The sequence below is a fragment of the Cryptotermes secundus genome, unplaced genomic scaffold (assembly GCF_002891405.2).
Source record: "Cryptotermes secundus unplaced genomic scaffold, Csec_1.0 scaffold572, whole genome shotgun sequence".
Lineage (NCBI taxonomy): Eukaryota > Metazoa > Arthropoda > Insecta > Blattodea > Kalotermitidae > Cryptotermes > Cryptotermes secundus.
In genome coordinates this window covers 387,946-409,621 of record NW_019725849.1, presented here as the reverse complement: position 1 = coordinate 409,621, position 21,676 = coordinate 387,946, and the positions used below count along the sequence as shown (strand labels likewise).

General features: G+C 41.8%; 1 protein-coding gene across 3 annotated transcripts in view; it reads left to right on the top strand.

The window, feature by feature from the left end:
• The window catches only part of LOC111863755 (phospholipase D1), a 64,541-nt gene that overhangs the window by 4,698 nt on the left and 38,167 nt on the right, over positions 1-21,676 (top strand). For all 3 annotated transcript variants that reach the window (XM_023850372.2, XM_023850373.2, XM_023850374.2), the window contains exons 2-5: positions 14,118-14,262; positions 19,912-20,059; positions 20,149-20,352; positions 21,423-21,543. In XM_023850372.2, the coding sequence (XP_023706140.1) occupies positions 14,148-14,262; positions 19,912-20,059; positions 20,149-20,352; positions 21,423-21,543 (588 nt within the window). In that variant the 5' untranslated portion in view covers positions 14,118-14,147. The remainder of the gene's footprint in view (positions 1-14,117; positions 14,263-19,911; positions 20,060-20,148; positions 20,353-21,422; positions 21,544-21,676) is intronic.

Sequence of the window (21,676 nt, the reverse complement as noted above, 5' to 3'; positions counted from 1 at the left end):
CAAGGTTGGCAGATCAATTTCTGGAAATCTTCCTTGAATTTTTATTTGATAATTTGATTGTGAAAAAGTAAGATGTTTAATGTATATTTTTCTTTTCGTTTTATGTAGAAGTTCACTTGTCTTTTCGGTTTCCATAGAAGTTTATCTTGATAAAGATAAAGAGGTAAATGAATGAGAACATTTCCATCTTACCCCTGGATTTAGATTGGTATCCAGAAGTGTTGAGAATTTTTCATGTAGGTCTGTCCTTGTCTTCGTGCATGTTAAATATTTGGGGATGTCCTCATATCTATGGTGTTTTGTTGTAATGATGTTTCAAAAGATTACTCATAGCCAATGAAAAATATGTACATTTGCAAATAAAACTCACATCTTTTGTTATTTGAGTTGAATGTGTACTGCAAAAATGCAGCAGTATGTGCTTCAGAAACTGAAAGACTGCAATGACATTACAGAATTGCTATTGAAGGTCTTTGATCTTGAAGTATTTCTTCCATCCAAGACTTACAAGTTCTGTGCTGTCTGCTAGAAGTTATTGTGTTTAACCCCCTTGTTATTTAATAAAATATATAGTGTTAATGCATTATTAGTTTCCTTTTACATATTTGAATGTATGTCAAGACTTGGATTGTATATGGAAGTGTTGTGTTGTCAGATGTCTTGTGGATTACAGAGTATAAGTGTTTACAGCTTGCTTTAAAAGTGATTGATGATTGTAAAACAACAAATTAATTGTTGGCCAGTCGTTTTTGCGGGAATGAAATGGTCCCCGCAGTGTTTTTACGTTCTGCCATTGTGCTGTCACCACTGAGAAAGTTAACTGTGGAGTTACAAGTGATGACACACTTTTGAAGAACCAAATTGTGACAAGATACGATTTTACAGCATGATAACATATTTGCTTGCTTTGCAAAATCTAGTTCTGCAGAACTGAACCTTCATGCCCCAGTACACCGTCATGCTGAAAACACAAGATAAACTTTACTTTTTTCAGCCAGCAGACAGCCCAGAACCTGTAACTTTAGGTATCATGAAGTTCTTATCTTTTATTAGCCCTTAAAAGCATAATGGCAACTATATGATACACCTGTTTTAACTTTAAAGAACTGCGTGGTTTTACCACAGAGTGTATTTATATATTCTGTATGGTTCTTAGAATAAACTGTGATTATTTCTCTGAACAACATGAAGTGATTAGAATTTGTATTGGAGATTCATTCCATTTTCTTTGAGATAGGAACTGAATTTTTAATATTATTTAAATTGAACTGAAGGATTCAGAACATTAAGTGTACACATTTTCAGTACATCCCCAGTTAATACCCCATGTATTGTTCCCGATTAGGGATCACAGCCCCCTTCTGCGAAGTTGGTACCCCAAACATTGTGGCAGCAACTAACACACATCGTGTGTTTTTTTATGATTATGAAATTGTTCTTCTGATATGAACCATATTTGCATATTTCTAGCCAACTTTAACAAGAGATTTTTGTATACTAAACACCATTTTCCAGTCCACATATGTACAGATGAACAAGTGAATTTTGCAGTCCTGTGTGAGCAGGTCATACCCATTGGCATTTGAGTGCCATCCTACTTTATGGATTTTCACTAAATTTATTGTGGGAGATATACATGAAACCATTTCAGGCATCTCTTATTTTCCATGCAGTATGTCTATCATATTCTCCTGCTGTAATTTCTCTGTTGACTATCACTGGACTATGCTGTGATGTATCCCAGAAGTTAGAACACTTCACAATTCATAAAGAAGTCAGAAAGTGACCCATAGCAGACTGTTGTGAACATGGTATTGAAACTATGGGCTCTGTGAAAGCCAGGAAATTTCTTGGTGAGCTGAGATACTGTTATTTTCCTGAGAAGGATTTGGCCCCATGGAGTTAGCTTAATAATCAGCCCATCTCTGCTGTTTATGATGGTAACAAACAAAAGAAATACAGGTATCCTGCATGAGTTGTGTTCCAAAACGGGCAGCATGGATCTGTATTGTCACAGTGGCTGATAAGATGAAGTGGTTCTTAGTGATAGCAAACAGTTGTGATGAACACACACCTGCTGCCATTAATATGTCGTTCTGTCAAGTGCTCAGTTTGGTCTCCCCAGGTTTTCATGGGACTGGTTATCGTGACTGAGATTACAGTATTTTTCTCACCCTCTCTCTAGGCGTTTCCCCTACACAGTGCCCATATCGATGGTTGTATGTCCATGACGTTGCAGCTGAACCCAAAGGTGCAACACTGCTAACACAGAGCCCATAGTTGGATACTCTAACCACTTCACAACCGAGTCCCATAAAATGATTTATAATATTGTAGCATGTAGACCCGTTGCTAAGTAATGACTCTATTAGCAACGCCCTCTGCTAGGCAACGACCGCGGAATAAGCAAATACTGGTATATTGCAGCCGTTACTGAGTAACGGCTTCAAAAACAAACATATTTCCACGGCAGCAAGTGACTACAACAGTGAGGAGCGGTGTTCTCTAGGCAATCCTTGCCGAGGTGTTACAGGCAGGACAGGTCTAGATTTTAGTTAGCTGAGTTGGAGCCAATCAGAAGAGTAGGAGGTTGGTGTGAGAAGGCTGCCAGCCCGGGAGTTAAGCAATGCATTACAGTGCAAGGAAGTGAAAAGTTGCTTGTTGAGGTAATCAGAGAACTGCAGTTCAGTCGTTGTTGAGCTGCTGCTGTTAGAAGCTGGCAACTGAGGCACGGGGACAGTTCGGGAACCCAGACGAAGGGAAACATCCGGCTTTGGAACCGTTACTAGAAGAATGGTGAAGACAGCAGCCTGAGAAACTTTAGTGCGAGCTGTAGTGAAGTGCTGAGTGCCTGAATTAGCGCTAGCGCCGTAGTGACTTGTATTTATGGTGTGTAAGATTTTGATAAATCCAATCACCAATCCAAACCCCTTCTATAATCACACTCAAACACGTGACAGTATAATTCCGTCTCCTTAGTACTCGTATTACAATTGACCACTCTCCAGGAGGTTTCCACACCAACATCTTTATGCTCTTCCACCAGAAGGTACAGGCTGGATGTTCCTCCAGTCACTCCTTAGGCTGCAGCACGCTGTCGTAACCCACAAGACTACCTCATGGATCTTAATTGCCATGAAAACTTCAGGTCTTATATTTGCTTATGCTATTTTTTGGAACTCTGAATATGTCGTACTGAACCTGTCGATATCTATCGCCTGTTGCAAATGACGCATTCAAATTACAAAGTGCTGGAAACCTTTCTTGACGGAAATATGAACACCGCACGCAATTTTCTGTAATAAAGACACAGGCTATCCATTCGTAAGAAATTTCTGTAATTGCTGGGATCTTCCGTTCTCAATTCTCAGCACAGTACATCCTCCCTCCCTGTGTTTATCCGTTGATTAGGCCTTCAGCTAAAAGAGGTTATTCGGTTGTATGCACGTAAAACTTGAACGAATGCTGTGTCTCACTCTGTTCATGTTAGGCTACCAGCGACAACATGAACATGGGAATGTACTGGATATAGAGCCATACTCGGACGTAACGTAAGAACGCAAGATTGAATTAACTAAGATGGGGCCCTATCGAATGATTGGTACTGTTGAATACCTATTTTATGGCAGAACATAATTAACGAGTGAGTCACGTCAGGTACTTGTAACGAGTAGCTGAATCTGGAATGAGATTAGCGTTTAAATTTGCTTGACATGCGTACGCATGATACAAAACAAGTACGCGTGTACGAGACGTGTCAAATTAAATCTGTCTGCAGGTTGTTCTTGGCGAATGAGCCTAGGCCCTTAAAACAGTCATTGAGGCAGGTTTCCCGTTAATGCCTCATCCAGTGGATTCTCTCCACAAATGACTCCCAGGACTGCTGCTGGACCACCGCGGTTTTGACCCCTTTCAACTACGGCCCATTTCCGCTTTCTCGAGGGGGGTAGGTGGGGGGCGTCACACGGTGACAAACCCGGACTGTAATGGGGATGTTCCAGCCCCTTCCAACGCATGGAACATAACGTGTCCTGGACAGTACGAGCCGCATGGGGACAGGTGACACATCTGTGATCACGCTGTGGCGGTACGAAGTTCTCAAGAGGATTCCACAGTAGCGCTCTGCAAAGAAGGTGTTGTTAGGGCCCTTAAACGCCAGCTGCAGCACCCTGTGTGAACGGATTTTGCAGTTAACCGTGTTCGCTCTAACTCCCCCTTACCGTTGTCCATCGCATGGGCGGCTCCTGGTGTGTCATGCATACGGCCATGGGATCACCTACCATCGGCCGTATTTGCATACAGTGTCGTGAACGGGTTTAATTTGAAAATCCTCGTGCATCGACACAGTTCTGTTCCAGCAATAGTCCCGTTTGAGACGAAATATATTATGTTCTTTTCGTCGTTTAATTACTTATGACAAAAATGTGGATCACCTCTTTAAGTCTGTTTATGGGCATAGTCCAGTACAATTTATAAGATGACGGTTTCGTCACGTACTGTACAGAGTCGAAGACAGTCTTTCAACAAAACTATCCCAGCGACAGTTGTGACAGCCTCTTATCAGATTCACTAAAACGTGGCGCCAGAAAAATTGCTGTAATGTGATCAGAATATTCAGTCCAATCAACTGCGGAGATCTTTGAAACCACCCCGGGGAAGGGATTCCTTGATTTGTGGGTATTCATAGATTCTGACATGGTGTGCAAACTGACTGTTGCCTCTTTTCACTGCTTTTATAAATCATAATTTACTGAATGGTAGTCATTACGTACGTAAACATACATAGAAGATGAGTTTACATTCAGGGAGATTATATTTCATTAATTGTTTTACGGGGGTGTTGTATTTCAAAGGCTGACTCAAGTCTCTCGGTCAGCCCAGCGGAGGAGAGTGAAGCTCTGACTTGCAGCGCGATCGACAGGCCCTTAGGACACGAAATCCCAAACAGAAGCAATGTACATCGCAGGAGATGCCGGAAATGCTCCCTGTTAAGCAGGTATTGCTTTCGCCTCTGTAAAATGTCCACATCCGCACGCTGAAGTTCCTTTTCGGAAAGAGAGGAAACTTGAAACTTTAAATCCCGGTCTGCTGTGCAACGTATATATTACATTTTCGAGGTGATTGCCCTAGTGTAGCGCCGATTTCTTCGCTTTCTCTTCAATGACTGGTCGGCGTTTCGATTACTTTCGATTACAAATCAAACTCATTTCTCTGCTCAGTAACGACTCCCCGTTTCTTCTTCCATATTTATTTACGATTGCACACCTAGATTCTTTTCTGTTTGGAACTGATAGAGCCCAAAATATATGCCGGAATCTCCTTGATTTTCACTTGGGTATCTTATATAAACACTAATTTGAATATGAAGCTGTCACGTGGCATTTTATGTAGTATAAGTAGTGCAGTACCAGGAGCTTGGGATTATTGTCGAAAGGCATACAACACATAAAGCTTGCTTCACGGCAGCCATTTAGAGATCTAATCGGACGATGCCGGAGAGAAATTATAATGTGCATAAGCTATTCGCCTGTCGATTTCGCCACAAAATCGAACTCTGTCCATTCATGTGTGTCCCTTCAGCCTGATAGGCCGAATGATTTGCAGTAGGCACTCATATGCAGGGAGCTTCTTACCTCTGATGACTGGTTCACGGCGACCGGTGCACCGCCGGCTGCGAGGCACATACGAATTTTGCCCATGAATCAATGTGCCTGATGCAGGTAACATTTCTAAATAAGGGAGGTTATTAACTTAGTGGACTGCTTGACGGCATTGTGTTTTTACGGCGAGCATGGGAATTCGTTTATGATTTGTCAGCACTGAGTGACAGTTATCAGCTCCATTAGTCGTTTGTTCTCAGTTAACAGTTGGTGCTCCGTCATGGCGCGGTATACTGTAGAGCAACATGTGTTTTTGTATAGTACCTATATGAAACGCGGATCTGCTAGAAAATTTCGACGTAAATTTCGTGATGAAAGACTTCCAGGCAGACAAACAATTCAGTTTGCTGAATAAACTAAGATCAACTGGAGAAACAGCAAGAAACAAAAACATAAGCTCCGAGTGCTTACTGAGGAGAAGTTTGATGATATAGGGACCAGACTTGAACATTCACCTAGAAAATCACTGAAGCGTCTAGTCCAGGAGACTGGAGTGTCAGAGTATAGTGCAAGAAGGGCAACACGACTGTTGAAGCATAGACGCTATAAAACAACAGTAACCCACGCCTTGCAGCCGCGCGATCCAGCTAGCAGGGTTCATTTTTGCAGCTGGTTTCTACGGTGGGATCAATCCGTAATTGACAGGGACAGCACTTTCAACACCTCCTGTGATCTCTGAAGTATAGCTACTTCGTTCAGAACCTTATCAACTAACGGTCATATGCATTCATCGTCAAAATCCGTATGCGCCTCGCAGCCGGCGGTGCACCGGTCACCGTGAAGTGCAGAGCCGTGAACCGGTCAACAAAAGTAAGAACCTCCCTGTAGTTTCCCTGTGCATTTATAAATGTTACGATTTGGGATTCAAAGTAATTTAGAAGAACCAAACAAGTGACTGTCAGAAGCTAGCATCTTCGTAAGATACCCTTCAGAGTCAATGGATTCGTTAGATTGTTCGACAGTGAAGCAGTTTTAACGGCCCTTTCACATCAGTATGTGATCGCCTTACTCACAGCACCGAGAGCTTCCGAACTGTAACGGAGTGATCCCTTGTTCTGTTCACTGCCGTCTCCACGAGTAAAACAAATAGATTAAGCTCGTTTTATAAACCGAATAAGGTCATTATTTCTTCCTAATTTTCCAGTTATCGATAGTTTTATTTATTATTCTTAGTGGAGTAAGACTGAGTCCACTTGGTACTGCGGCCATTACTGGTCTATTGTACCAGCCCCAGGTGATAGAGGATGGTGATTGTGGAGCAATTGGTGGGATGAAGATTGGCAGGGGAAACCGAAGTACTTGGAGAAAAAACCTGCCCCAGTGTCACTTTGTCCACCACAAATCCCACATGACGTGACCCTGGGCTCGAACCTGGGCCGCCGCAGTGGGAAGCCAGCGACTAACCGTCTGAACTATGGCACGGCATGCTTATCGATAGTTTGTTTTCAGTTGTGCCCATGACTGGCCGTGCTGTTTATAAGTACCAATGGCTTGCAGAGTCTCTTAGTGGTTGGTTCTTTTATCGTGTCGTTCGGGCCCTTTATATTCTTCCTCCTCCTCTTGTTGGCCATTGTACGAATGCATGATTTTTAAGGGGAGGAAATTAGTATTCATCTGCTGAAACGACCTCATCATTCTATAAGGAACAGTATTCTTTACACTGTTTATTTTAAGACACTCGGTATCTTAGAGGAGCCGGGATAGCGTAGTCGGTATAGCGACTGGCTACGGGCTACGCGACCGAAGGGTCGGATTTCGAGTCCCGGTAGGGTCAAGGATTTTCTCTTCTCCAAGTCGTCCATACCGGCTCTGGGGTCCACCCAACCACCTATCCAAAGAGTACCGGGTTCTCTTTCTGTGGGCGGCCGGGGCGTGAAGCTGACCACTCACCTCAAACTAGTGCCGAGGTCAAGAAAATGTGGATGTATACATCCACTTCCCCATACGCCTTCATGGTGTAGTGCTTAATTAGTTAAGCACAGGGACAACTTCACCTTTATCGGTATCTTAGACCGGTGTTTCCCAAATGAGGTGGCGCCAACCGAAGTGGTACGCGTAAAAGTTGTGGGAATGCTCCAGATCTGAGCTACCAACTCATGAAAATGTCTGTATACTTACTTTCCTTATAAAATCAGAAAATAATAGTTCAATTAGCAGTAATTACGCAATACAGGTGTCTTAAGATTATGCAGTCTTAGAATGTAATTGTTTCACGTGTTTTTTTAATGATACTGACCCCATCCCACTATTATTGATTATTACAAACTACTGTGGTGTTCGTTCAATAGTAAAACCTGGCACAAGAAGACGTTCATTGTGCAGGTGTACAAGAACTGGCTCGTGACTTACGGAGCAATCTAGGAGTGCTGAAAATTATGCCGATATGTTGAAAGAAACCGGTTCTACTGTGGACGGTTCTCCTGAGGACAAGGAAGAAGGGGGAGAAAATATGAAACGCAATATCAGACACGCGATTTTACTTGGGAACTCGTAAACGGTTAAAAGCCTCTCATATGTTTGCGGTGAAGTTCTCACCAACGGCAGTTTCAATGTAAGTAATTTATATGGGCATTTAATAATTAAACACGAGTTTCTTGCAAATAAACTGTTATTTATTTTAAAGAAACCTACTAGAAATGCGTAAACAGTCGAACTTTCTAAGAACTCCAGTCGCTATGTAGAGAAAATCAGTTCATGTTCTGTCTACCACTTTCAGAGATATATAGAAGGAGGGATATATCCAAGACAGTGAATGACGGTTTCACAGCAGAAAATATTTCTTGAGCAAACTTCGTCGGCGTCTCTGTAGACTGAGCAGCAGCTCTCAAAGGACACAAGAAAGGGTTTCAAGCTGAAGTACGGCAAGGTGCTTCCCACGCGAGCTTACTGTATCGTCCATAAAGAGGATACAGCATCGCGTGACCATCAACCAAAATTCAGTTCTATGCCACAAGAAGAGGCAGTGAAAATCGTGAACTTTGTAAAAGTTCGGCCATTAAAGCCCCGCTTATTTGCAGTTCTATGTGAGGAAATGTCCACAAGTCATTTACATTCGGTGAAGTGGTTTTCAAGGGGTAAAGTTCGAAAACCATTGATTTAGCTGAAGGAGTACTCAGGTTCTTACACAACTGTGGTTCTCCACGGTATCAAACACTTTGTAGACAAGAAGCGGCGTCTCTTATGCCATGTATGTCAGATATATTTGATAAACTCAACAGACTAGACTCCTCTCTTAAAGGTTTAACCAGCGTACAGAATTTTGTCATCTTGGCAGTGTTTCGGCGTTCAAGGAAACGACCATACTGCGGAGAAGCCTTTGTGAAAGTGATACCCTAGAGATATTTGTCAGCATGACTGAATTCCTGGAAGAAAATGATCGCTCATTTGAATAAATTAACCTTATTTTCTTTTATTGCTAGTGGGATGGGACTAAGTCCCTTGTACTGCGGCCACTTCTGGCCTAGCGTATCAACCCCAGATGATAGGTGAGGCTGATTGTGGAGCAATTGATGGAATGAAGATTGTCAGGGGAAACAGAAGTACTCGGAGAAAACCTGCCCCAGCGCCACTTTGTCCACCACAAATCCCACTTGACGAGATCCGGGATCGAACCCGGGCCGCCGCGGTGGGAAGCCAGCGACTAACCGCTTGAGCTATGGTGCGGCCAATCAAACCTTATGTTCAAACTCATCCCACTAATCTTGTGAAAAGTTTCAAGATCCCTTTCTAGAACTGATCGTTGAGCAACATGAGTGGATACGAAATTCATTTGAAGTCGTAATCTATGGGAAGAACTGGCTTTCTATATAAAAAAAACAAGGAATTGCTGATGGAACTCTCCTGTGATATATATATATATCAAGATCAGTACAGTGATTGACTTTCTAGACATCCGTCACCCTGTTATTTAAAGCATTTCGGAGACTGATCCCTGTCTCCATCCTCGGATAAAAAATCTACTCAGTTAGGCCCAATCGATAGAGCTAGTCCCTACCTCCTGGCGCAGAACCAACGCAAGGCAGGATGTGTAACGCAAGATACATAACCCATCTGCGGGAATTAAATTGAAAACGCCACTTGCATGAGACGCAATACCTGTGTCCATGCATAATGTAACAGCCAGACTCAAGGCTAAAATAAAAGCTAAATCCAGTCATGTACACATATAATATCTGTAGTTTGACTCAAGAGTTTTAGCTTCTCTTGTAGTCGGTCTCTAGCTCTTAAATTATGCATGGCCGTAGGGTATAGGTCACGTGCTTATGACGTTTTAAACTTTTCTCTTAATTGTCACAGGTGGATTACGTTATTTCTTCATATATCCTGCCTTGTGTTGGTTCTGGCATCCAGAGATAGGGTCACGTACTGATTCTTAATATCACATTTGAAGCTTGGTCGCTTCCCGAATTTTGGATGACACCTCGGACTCTAACAACTGGCCACAGAGGTGTTACTGCTGTTTGGAACGACACTGAAAAAATTTCCAGCAATGGCGGAAGTTCGGTTGAAATGTCGTAACCGCCTTCAACCTGAAACTGACTGCATTTATGCCGACGGTTGAACCGAGGATGAATCACCCAGTTCCGAGCATATAGGCCCATTCTTCCTACTGACCAAACTTTGTTAAGTCCGTTCATTCCTATGCTTAGCATGGGCGAAATAGCGCCATTTCTTTGGGAGGGCATGGGGGGAAATCGATCAGATTTAATGGAAATGAATGTAACTTATTGTGACACGAAAGCCAGAAGAGAGCCGTTGCTAGGCAGTGGCACAGTAAACACATGATGACGTTCTTAAACAAGGGTCCGTCGCTACGCAACAGTCGATAAACAGCAACTTTAACGCCTTTTCCTTTCCGGTTGGTGTAGTTTTCTGTGCGGTGCGACGAGATGACTGTACTGTTGAGGACTAGAAGCAACACGATCGGTCTGTAAAACGCTGTAAATCGTTTACAGCCCAGCCTTCGTTCTTGCCCCCCGTGAGACCTGCAAGAAGCCGTGCAGGCACTGTACGATCTGTCTCGCACGTCGAGGCGGCCGGAGATGTCGCTATCGTCCTCCATGTTTCCTCAGCTGAAACCTTCCGGCGTTTACGCTCGTCGAGGCGATGTCCTGGACACGCCTTCCCCGTTTCAGTGGATCCTGGCTCTGCACTGGGAATGTACGCCCCATTTAAGTGTTTCTGTTTCACAGAATTGCAGTATTACGGTCCACCTAAGCTATGAAAAGTCACAACCCCTTCGCTCAGTTCGAGTATTTGCTGGGTGATCCTCGGCCCATCTGACAGAGCTCTTTCGAGCTTCTTCAGGTATGACGTGTTGGTGGTCTCTAAAGCTGCTGCAGACACCATTTTTAGTTTAGTTTCCACACCACCGACAAGAAAAACAAATCACCACGAAGTAGGCTGGTAAATCCTACATTTAAAGTTTCATACACATACTCTGCATCTCTTGAGATCATATTTATTAAATACAAGGATGACAACGATGCAGTTCTTACACATAATAACATCAAGCCTTTTTGTATATATATATTTCTCCTATTTACTTAGTTGTTACGAAAGTAGTATACTACTGTCACGGACTTGCGAAGCTTTATCACGAAATTTAAAATCTTTGTCACTCAGATATATTAAAGAACAGTATATTAAAATGGAGAAGTTGGTCGCCTTGAAAACTGCATATACATGCAGTTCTTGGTTCAGGCTGTAAACTCGAAACTTTTTATTTAATGTTATTCAGAAATACGTTACATAAAACCCCACGAAATGAAATATATTGTCACGGGTTAGTGACTAGACACAGGTTTCGGATTGATAAATGAATTTATTGCTTTTGGCGAAGTTTTACGGCTCTTCGCAATTTTTAAATAACTGTAGCACCCAGTGCTATTCATCAACACTTCGCCGCCCACAAGGAGTTGATGTCATTACCGAGAGAGAATCCATCCCTTCCCAGACCAAGCAGATACGTAGGATAGGCCCATCCCGAACAACAGTATTTACCCAGACTAACGATCCCTCCAGCCCTGCCTTGCCTCTTGCGATGATGTGTATGCACCTTTGACCGGTGGACGGTACATGAACCTCGGGCCTCTGTGTCAGAACTCGCCAGTCAGAAAACAGTGGCGTCGGTCCCGATCGCGTTCTGGTTCACAGCCGAATCCATTCGGCCCGATAACCAGGTCCGACCATAGCGGTTTTTACTCAGACACAACAAACACACTGACATCTCCCTTGAGCTCCGAAAGTAAAGAACAGAGGGAGATTGAAAAGACTCCTTATCAACGCGCCGTAGCTGAAAAACGTCTGCATCTTCCCTCCTGATCACTCATAATGGACCTGCTACAGTGGAGCCTAAATTGCTTTCATACACGATTGCCTGACTTACAGACATACCTGTCTCCAAGAAACACCTGCGTCCATCCCATGTATTATACCTACGTGGTTACGCGGTCCACAATTATGATAACCTCGACGGTGACAGAGCCGACGAAATACTGCTTTATTAATTAAGGACATCTTTTTCTTACCCAGTCAACATCCAAACCTCATTACATGTCACTTCCGCCCGTTTTCACTTATCTGCATTTAAAAAGAATTCTCTTTGAACGCTTTATGGGTGCAAATAGCTATTGATGCAGACGCTACTCTACGCACACAGGATATACAGAGAACTTACGTCAGTGCAGTAGGTTATACCGTGACTTATTTAACCACTCCGAAACTGCTGTCACCTGAGCAGTGATGTTTTCTTAGAAGACTAAAGAGTCTTCGAGGATATAAAGCTACAGCTATCTGTGTAACAAACAGGGCGTGAAGGCCCATAGGGTTGTGAAACGTGGAGGCTCTCACATTTTTTTTAGGCAGTCGGCTCACAGATAGCGGTAAGGTTGTCAGCCTTACTCGCCGTCTCTAAGGACATATTACAACTAACAGAACATCCCCTTTGTAAATAATGTCAAGTATCTTGATGTCATCTTCGATAGGATGGTGTCATGAATGCTCCATAGCGAAGGGACTGTATCCAAGGCCTTGGGCCCGTATATGAGGACCTATTCCCTATTCAGAAGTTATGACGCCAGGATACCTTACATTGTTTACGAATGGAACGTTCCATCCCTTTTGTTCTAGTAAATCCTTGGAGACTTTAAGTCTTCTAAGGAAACAGACTGCCTGAGATTTCCCTTCATCGATGACCATGTTCCAGCACTTGCACCGCAACTTCCCTGTGGTGTGGCCGCGTTACAGTTTGCAGAGAACGCGGCGTTCCTGCTTCTCTGTCTCACATACACATATATCGTTCGCAAATAGAGCAAAATGAGTTCCAGGTGCCGCGGGGCATCGTTTGTACGATCGTATATAGATTGCACAATACTATTGCTATTTATCTGCTTGTGGAAAATTCGCTTTCTACTGAGGTTTTACATTTTCTGTTAGTGAGAAAAGAAAGAATTATCTTAATGAGACTTGTAGGAAATTATAATTCTGACAATTCATTTGTAGGTCAGAGTCCCATGTTGTGTTAAAGGCTTTCTCAATGTCCAAGAATACCGCAGCCGTTGTCATGTTATTGAAATTCAGTGTTACGTGATCAATCAATCTCATACATTGAAGTGCATTGCTGTGATATGCTCAAAAGTCAAACTGCCTTGCATTTAGCAAGTTTCTTTCCTCAGTATGTCTTTGAATTGTTCTTAAAATCAACTTCTCAAAAAGTTTGCCCACAGTGGACAAGATGCTGATCAGACATTAATTTTGGTGAAATTTTGGGTTCTTGCTGGATTTTGGGACAGCTGTGATTTACTTCTCTCCAAGGTGCTGGGAACTAACAAAGCCGAAGATAGGCTTCTTAGAAGGTGTCCAGAACATTCGTTTGGAATACCATCAGAACCACAGACCTTCCAGATTTTCAAGTATTGCATTTCTTTTGAGACGTCACAGGGTTAGAACTTCACGAATGTTTGTTTATCAATTGTAGACAGCAGCACGTGGTATTGTAGCCTCCACCTGTCATTAATGACCATAGTCATACAAGTCATGTGGTGTGAACCTGTTTTCTAAGCAGACTCAATTATATTGGCTTTATCGATTAGGGTGTATCTCAGATGTTAAATTAGTGGGACATGGAGGAGAATATGCTGTAGTTCTTTTCAATGCCAAATCCTCACTGCCAAGCCTCGAATCTCATAAACCATAGTCGTGGATTATACATTTAGATTGCATATGAGGAAACAGGTACCCATATAAAAATTCATTTTGATAACTTTACAATGTCTATTTCGAAGTCTCGGGATTGTAACCCTTAGAATGCTTTGGCGAACGCAGTAATGGGCGTTCAGTTTCCATAGATGTTAAAGGAATTTCTTGACTAGCTGGACGACTGCCAGCTTCTCAAGGACTCAGTTGAGTTTACGTAGGCTTCAGCTGAAGTGATATTATAAAGTTGGCACTTATCAGTTGCAGGCTATAGTGAAACACACCTCAGGAATGGTGGGTGATGGAGCTGAGTCTACATCTCCTGATTCGGATTTTGATGACTTGCCCATCCCTCAGATTGATGTGTCGCACCCAGATGGTGTCGCAGATTGTACCGGTGGAGTAGGTAAGTGATGGGGGTCTCATCACAACATGAAAATGAGAACAGTATCAGTACAAGTAGAGGAGAGGTTCAGTGAAATTTCTAACATGTAAAACTAATGCTAGAAGCATCTGTTGCATTAACGACACTTGTGTTGTTTCCGTTCTAGCTGTACACCAGTAACAGTGGAGCGGTAGCAGGTAACATGACATGCTTGATGTTGTTTTTGTTTTTGTTGTTGGTGTTGCATGTATCTCACTGTTTTGCATCATCACTAACAGCAGTAGTTGACGTACCAATGTGTCTGTAGTTTGTGACTTGTCTTGCACACAGTTAGTTACACTTTGGTAACTTCCTGTTTCCATAACCAGTACCCGTTACAATCCTGTTCCACTAACCAATGCCCATCACAATCCTATTCCCTTAACCACTGTCTTCATACTCCTGTTCCCCTAACCAGTGCTTATCACAGTGCATATCGCAACCTGTTCCCATAATCTCTATCTGTCATTCTAGTTTTACTACAAGTACTCATTGCGGCCCTGTTCCCATAACCAGTACCCATAAGTCATGTTTACATAACAAGTGCTCATCACAATCATGCTCCCATAAGCCTTGCCCATCACAGTTAAATTCCCATGACTCACATTCCCATAGCTAGTACTGGTCAGAGACCTTTTCCCATAACCAGCTTTCATCATAGTCCTCTTCCTATAGCTGCTTTCTGTCATCCTTCTGTTCCTGTAATGTGTGCGCACCATAATCCTTGCCTCAAATCACTGGCAATCACAGTCCTGTTCCCATAAGTTTTACTTGTCATCCTTCTGTTCCTGTTGTGTGTGTGCACCACAGTCCTTGCCTCAAATCACTGGCAATCACAGTGCTGTTCCCATAAGTTTTACTTGTCATGCTTATGTTCTTATAACTGGTGCCCATCTCTGGTATATAGGTACCAACAGTCTGTATGAACCTGATGCCCCTCTCACTTTTCTACCCTAAAGATGGAGACAGCAGGTTCCTTCAAAATTTGGGTATCTAGCTGTGTCACATCCCAGAAGGCTGTAATCTTAGCAGCACAGTGCTTCCCAAACCTTTTAGCTGCAAAATATGCTGAAGAAAACTCACGTAGAAATTTCTTAGACACAGATGTTGCTTGATTGCTAGCCAGTAGCATGGGACCTAAGCCAGTGTAATTCTGTCAACATATTCACACCCTGTGTTAATCGTATTTGTTCTTCTAGATGTTGATGTCAGTTCTTGTCTCTTCGTTTAAGGTTTTCAAACCAAAATTGTGTATGTACTTGTATATCTCATTTAGTCCAGAAATATTGCATGGCCCACATATCTCACCTGTTAACATTTGATGAAGAGTACAAATTATAAAGCTCCTCACTGTGCAATTTTCTTCAGGCTCCTGTTACTTTGTCCCTTTTGGTGCAGAAGTTGTCAGGACCCTGTTCTTAAATAGCCTTGAAGAGTTGTTCTGTCAGGGTGGATGCAAAATAATAATAAGTTCACAGCTAAGCAGTATACATAGAGCCTGCAGGCTAACTAGAAACGTCCCTGTTATCAGGGCCTGAAACCTAGCAACATGTTTGTGATGACAGAGCCAGCAACCAAGAATGATATACCAGGTTATGAAATGATAGTGCTCACTTGTATACTGTGTAATTATTTGAATATTAGACAATTCAATGTCCAGTAAGTCCAATTACAAATCCAAACCCCCTTGTGTAGTCACTATCATGTGACAATCTTACCCTCCCATCTACTTGTGGGTTACTGAAGTGGTGTCCACCTTTCAGAATTTTAAGTTTTGTGTGCATTACCCATTTTGCTTATTGATGTTGCATTGCCCTTCACATCTCATCATCTTTTAATTTCACCACCCAAATAGTATAAAGTGAAGAATACCTCATTATGCATTTTTTCTATTTTCTGTCACTCTCAGTCATCCAAAACAATATTGTTCCTAATGCCCCATTCTAAAATACTGTCAATTGAGAAAGAGTTACACGCTGTTAGGATTGAACACTACCGAGATGCAATTCTCAGTGAAAGGCTGTAATTGGGTTTTGACATCAGAGACTTTGCTGGCACACAGCCAGCAGCAGCTGTGTGTAGTTAGGTCATGAAGCCAAAGAGCAATAATTTTAACCCTCTAATTCACAGTGGTAATTATATGTGTCACCTCTGCTATCCTTTGTAAGCTTTGCATTTTCCACACATGGTCTGCTGCATATGACTTGCACAATAGGCAGTGATTAATTCCCCAAACTCCATTAATTGGTTGGTCCTTGTACTGGAGACTCTGTGTATCTTTCCTGAGGTAGGAACTGAATTTTTAAATAATATTTAGATGGGTATCATGCTTCAAAAAGTGAGATTAGATAATTATTAATCTTTATTGATTTATGTTTTGTGGAAAGGAAATTTTCACCCACATTTGCTGTTGAAATAAATGGGGTCAAGTGCTCAGAGTACTTCACTGGAGCTGTAGTTGCAGCATCTGCATGGAAGGGAGAGCATCCTTTGAGAAGGATATTTGATCCAAGAGGAAAATGGAGAAAATTATGCAACAAGAAGTATCTCAGTTTACAGTTATACTCTGAAGTGAATATATCATTGAGGTTGAGGTGAATGTATGTAGAGCATGCAGGAAAATGAGAAATCCATGTGTATCCCCCTTTAAATTTCCATTTACGTGGGAAAACGCTAGTGTACATATATGCATTCAGTAAGCCTTAGTGATTGACTTCTGCAGTTGCTGGCAACTGGAAAGTTCTTGAGCCACTTAAAGACTGTCTGCAGCTGCAGGATGTTCCCTGGAAAGTAATATCTTGTTCGCTTCTACTCGCTCCTCCTCATCCTGTTCTGATATTTCCACTTGGTGTGGATTGTCTAGACTCTAGAGAACAACCCTCTCAGTATGTCTGTTTCCCCAAAGTCCCCCCCAAGTTTCCTCCGACTCTTTTCCGTCCTTCTCTGTGAAATATTTCCAGACGAGTTTTCCACTTTCATTATTGTCTTCCTCTTGGGTGTTTTCCTTTTAGTTTCATGTTTAGTGCATTCCTTGGAATTTCTTTATCATTCATTCCTAAGACTCCTTTTTTATTGTTTGTTAATTTCTGTGTAAAGTCTCTAATTTTAGTTGTTTTTTTCTTGTGCTTGTTTCCATTTGTTCTGTGTGTATATTGTATATATATCTGTCCCATATTTGGGTTGGAGCTGCAGCACTTGGAAGATGCAGTTAGTTTGCTATATGATACAAGAGATTTTGTGTCTTAAAGACTCTGGCATATAAGAAGTGGATTATTCATTTGCTGATAAGATTAGAGGTGACAGATAAGCATGTGCTGCACCTCAGGGTGGCCACAGCAAGCAGTTCTGTCACACACCTACATTGCTCTTGGCTTACAATATCCAATACATGCTTCTCACTATGGAAGGTGTATTTCATCATCAGCATTATCATATTGTCGTCACAGATTGGACTTTGTTAGTCAGTTCCAACTCCGGAAATTTCATAGAACTGGCCTTCCCATCTTTCCATTGATCTTCCTATTTCTTTATTTCCACTTGCAGAATATATTGTCACGTGTCACGGGATTTTGACTGAAATACAATCACAACTCAGACTTAAAAGTGACTGTAATGCCACACATATAACTATAGCCCACACTAGTCTTCTCACCTTGTTACGGCCTCCATTAATTCAGAGTTCAGGCTTATTTTATGACTGGTGATTTACTCTTCACACCAAGCCCCTTTAGGCTCACTGCCAGAAAGTTTTTTGGGTGGTTGGGTGTGCTGAATCCTTGTGGTTGTGTAACATCCTCTATGACAAGAGAATGGGTTAGTCTTTTATGAATAGGCTTGGGCTTTGTCAAGAGCATGTACCACAATAATACAGCATGTTATTGGAATTTCCTCCTTTAGCAGCACTATATACAAGTCTTCTGTCAGTCCAGGCTTTGGAAAGCAAATCATTACCTGGTCCAGTCATAGTGCATGGACCACACAGAAAAATCATCATCCCACAATTCCTCTATTGTTGCATTGCCTCTGTCGCCATGGCAACTGGCTGTCCACATGATGTTTACAGGTTCATTCCCTATCAACCACCGTATCTGCTGATTCCACAATACTGGCTTTGAGCCCTCATGTCACAGTATATTTTCAGTGATGCAGATATCCAAGAACTGTTAGTTGTGGAGTGGCAGTTGGCCTCATGTCCTTTTATGTCAGGCTGACTTGATACATGAGACTGTTTAGACTAAGGTCTCACGGGTGAAGACAACATGTGGTCTCATAAATGGTTACCAGCATTTCAGAGGAACTGGCTGCCCCCTTGTTATGGTTCAATTCTGCGCTAAAGATGGAGACAGCAGGTTCTTCCAAAACATCAGAAACCCTCTACCAGACTGTTTGGTGCCATAATCCATAAGAATATTATGTAAATGTACATGGCAAAGAAACCTTGAGTCTCACTCAGAACAGATTATATTTGTGGAAGTCAGCAACCAATGTTTTGACTAACTCCTGGGAACAGAATTAATGTGGTTCATGTCTTCTTTGAGAAAACATAAGGCCAGAATATTTATACAGAAAAATTATTCTGTCCACTTTTTTGTAACAGACAAGAACTTGGACTTCCTCACGGAACAAGAGTTCTAGTGCTTAGAACATTTATACCTTATAGAACTGAAGTAACATAGAAAATTATGGAAATAACTTTGTAGTCTGTACTCTTTTGTCTTATTCTTAGGAATGATGGTATATGTAACTTGTGTAAGAAATTAATCTTTTTTCTTAACTCATGGAATGATTAATGGCTAGCAAACTGATAATTTTGTGGCATTGGCCCCAAAGGTTTGCCACCACTCCATATATCTCCTATTATCACACTTTATGTCGTCATGATTCATCATAATGTTAAGGTAACATCACCTTGATCATCCAGGGGATAGCTTTCTGAAAGTTTTTCACTGATGGGCTTCTGTGTGATGGTGATTAATGTTCGATTTTTATAAGAGAAGGCAGTTTTCTGTGCCTTGTCGCAGAAGATCGACACCAGGGAATTTTTAATGCAAGTTGTCTTGCTGGCATTAAACCCCTTGAAAACTGCTTTAAATTTGACCCAATGTGCCCTTGTAGCTCTGCTTACATCTCAGCAAGTCCCTGTTCTTGCAGTGTTGTCTTATCTTTAGATCTTCTTTGGTGTGTATTAATATACAATTTTTTTTTCTTTTAACAGAGAAAGACACAGAAGTGGTTCTGTATATACTGGTATGCCATAAGATTACAAACTACGGAACAGTCTATCACTGCTTGCTAGGAGCTATTGGAGAATAAAGTGAAGTTACTAGAATTGCAGGCTGGTGCAGTCTATGCTAGGCTGGAATATCCTGGTTGAAACACTCAAAGAATTAATGAAGCTCAAGCAGTTAGTTGCTACATTTGCTTTCATAGAAATAAGAGCAGCTGAACTTAATGTCTGTGCATTGTGAAATGTTTTTATGTAAACTTTCTTCAGAACTCTCATTACAACAACATATGAGACCACACATAGAAGAGACACAGTAAACTAGCATTATTATGCCCATATGTCCATTCTATGTGCAGTCTGTCACTACCATAATGTTGTGTAACATGAGACTGTTTGGTGCTCAGGGACGGCTATCCCATTCTCCGTGGTCCACCAGACACAGCTCAGTTTCAAGGCACAAAAGAGGTCTGTGTTCATCCCAGGGCAGGACATATTGGTGAAGATCACAGATTATGAGCGAAGTGTAACTACGCATTTCCTAAACCCCAATCTGTAAGTAGCAACCATGTTCAAGTGACTTGCATACACACAGTACAGCTCCAGCATCAGGACTTCATGTTACTTATGTTGCACTTTCACAGGTACACAATAAAACTGCAACATGGTGAATTTTCCTGGACTATCAGGAAGCGTTACAAGCACATTCAGCACTTACACCAACAGCTCAAATTGTTTCGAGCTAGTCTCAATATCCCGTTTCCAACCCGAGCCCACCGAGAGCGGCGATCTAGCTTCAGAACGGACTACCATGGCTCCAAGCGCAAAAACAAGGGAGCCTTACCACGGTAAGTAGCGTAGGTAACAAGCCAATGAACTAATTTTCTGGTGAACTGACAAATTAACTAATTAAGCTACTAACTTTCTTGTAATATTACCCTAAGATTCGCTACCACTAATACCAAAGCCCACTTTTGACCCTCTCCAGTGCCAGTTGAATTGAGTTTACACTTTCATAACCTGTGGTACTTTTCAGTATTATGAATTTGGGTGTCCCAAGTGATCACTACTTGAGGAGCTTACAGCAGTGGTTATGAAGATTCCTGTCTTCTGGGATATAATGCTGTGTAGTCTTCTGAAAGTCAACGGATGTTTCACAGGAACTTATCGTCTCCATATTCAGGTTCAAAGAATGTGCCAAGCAAGAAACCAGAATGAAAGTTCTGCCTGCTGCCTGCCTTCATGTTGGTTTCTTGCTTGGCTTATTCTTCAAACCTGAAGATTGAGGCGATGTGTTCCTCTGAAACGTCTGTTGACTTTCCGCAGACTGCACAGCATTATATCACGGAAAATAGGACACTTCTTTTGAAGTTAGATAACGAACATTTCTATATCAGTTCCTCACATCTCACATTCTCTCTACATGTCCTGCCCATTTCATCAATTTCCATTTAACGCTTTGGAACCTAAAATTTATCTGTATTATTCTTATAAATCCAGTGCATTCCTCATGCAGAATGCACCATGTCTGCATTGTAAGCACTGGTCATTTGATGTTGTTTGGAGAAATAATTGCTGTCTGTTCTGAGACTCATACAGAGTGCCTATATAAGTGTGTGTTTTTAATGTTTTTTAATGTTAGAGGAGGTGGTAGATGTAGTTACCATTGTGCTTTAAAGGCTTACAAATTATAAAGCTCCTCAAAATGTAGTTCCTCCATCCTTTCTCATAGTAGCAGCTTGTAGATTATTTAATGGTTGTGTATTAATTGGAGCTATTTAAAAGTTCATTGAATTGGTTGAGAATGATGAAGGTGCATGCAGTCATGACTGTTGAAAGGTTCACTGCCAGCTTTATCCTAATGTGACAGGAAGATAACAGAAAAACCTCACTTAACAGAGGTAATGTGTGTCTGCAGGTTCCCGAGTAAGCCAGAAGCATTGGTGCTTTATGAGAACATTGAGGAGCGTATGAAACAGCTGGAGCAGTACCTGCAGAACCTGCTGCAGATTGGCCTGTACCGCAACCATCATGAGACTGTGAGTACAAGTATGATAAGGCTGTTGTGCTGTAGGTCAGCCTGTGTGTGAGACATCATGAGACAAAGAGATTCGTGGCTGTAGCTCTTTTATTATTATTATTATTATTATTATTATTATTATTATTATTATT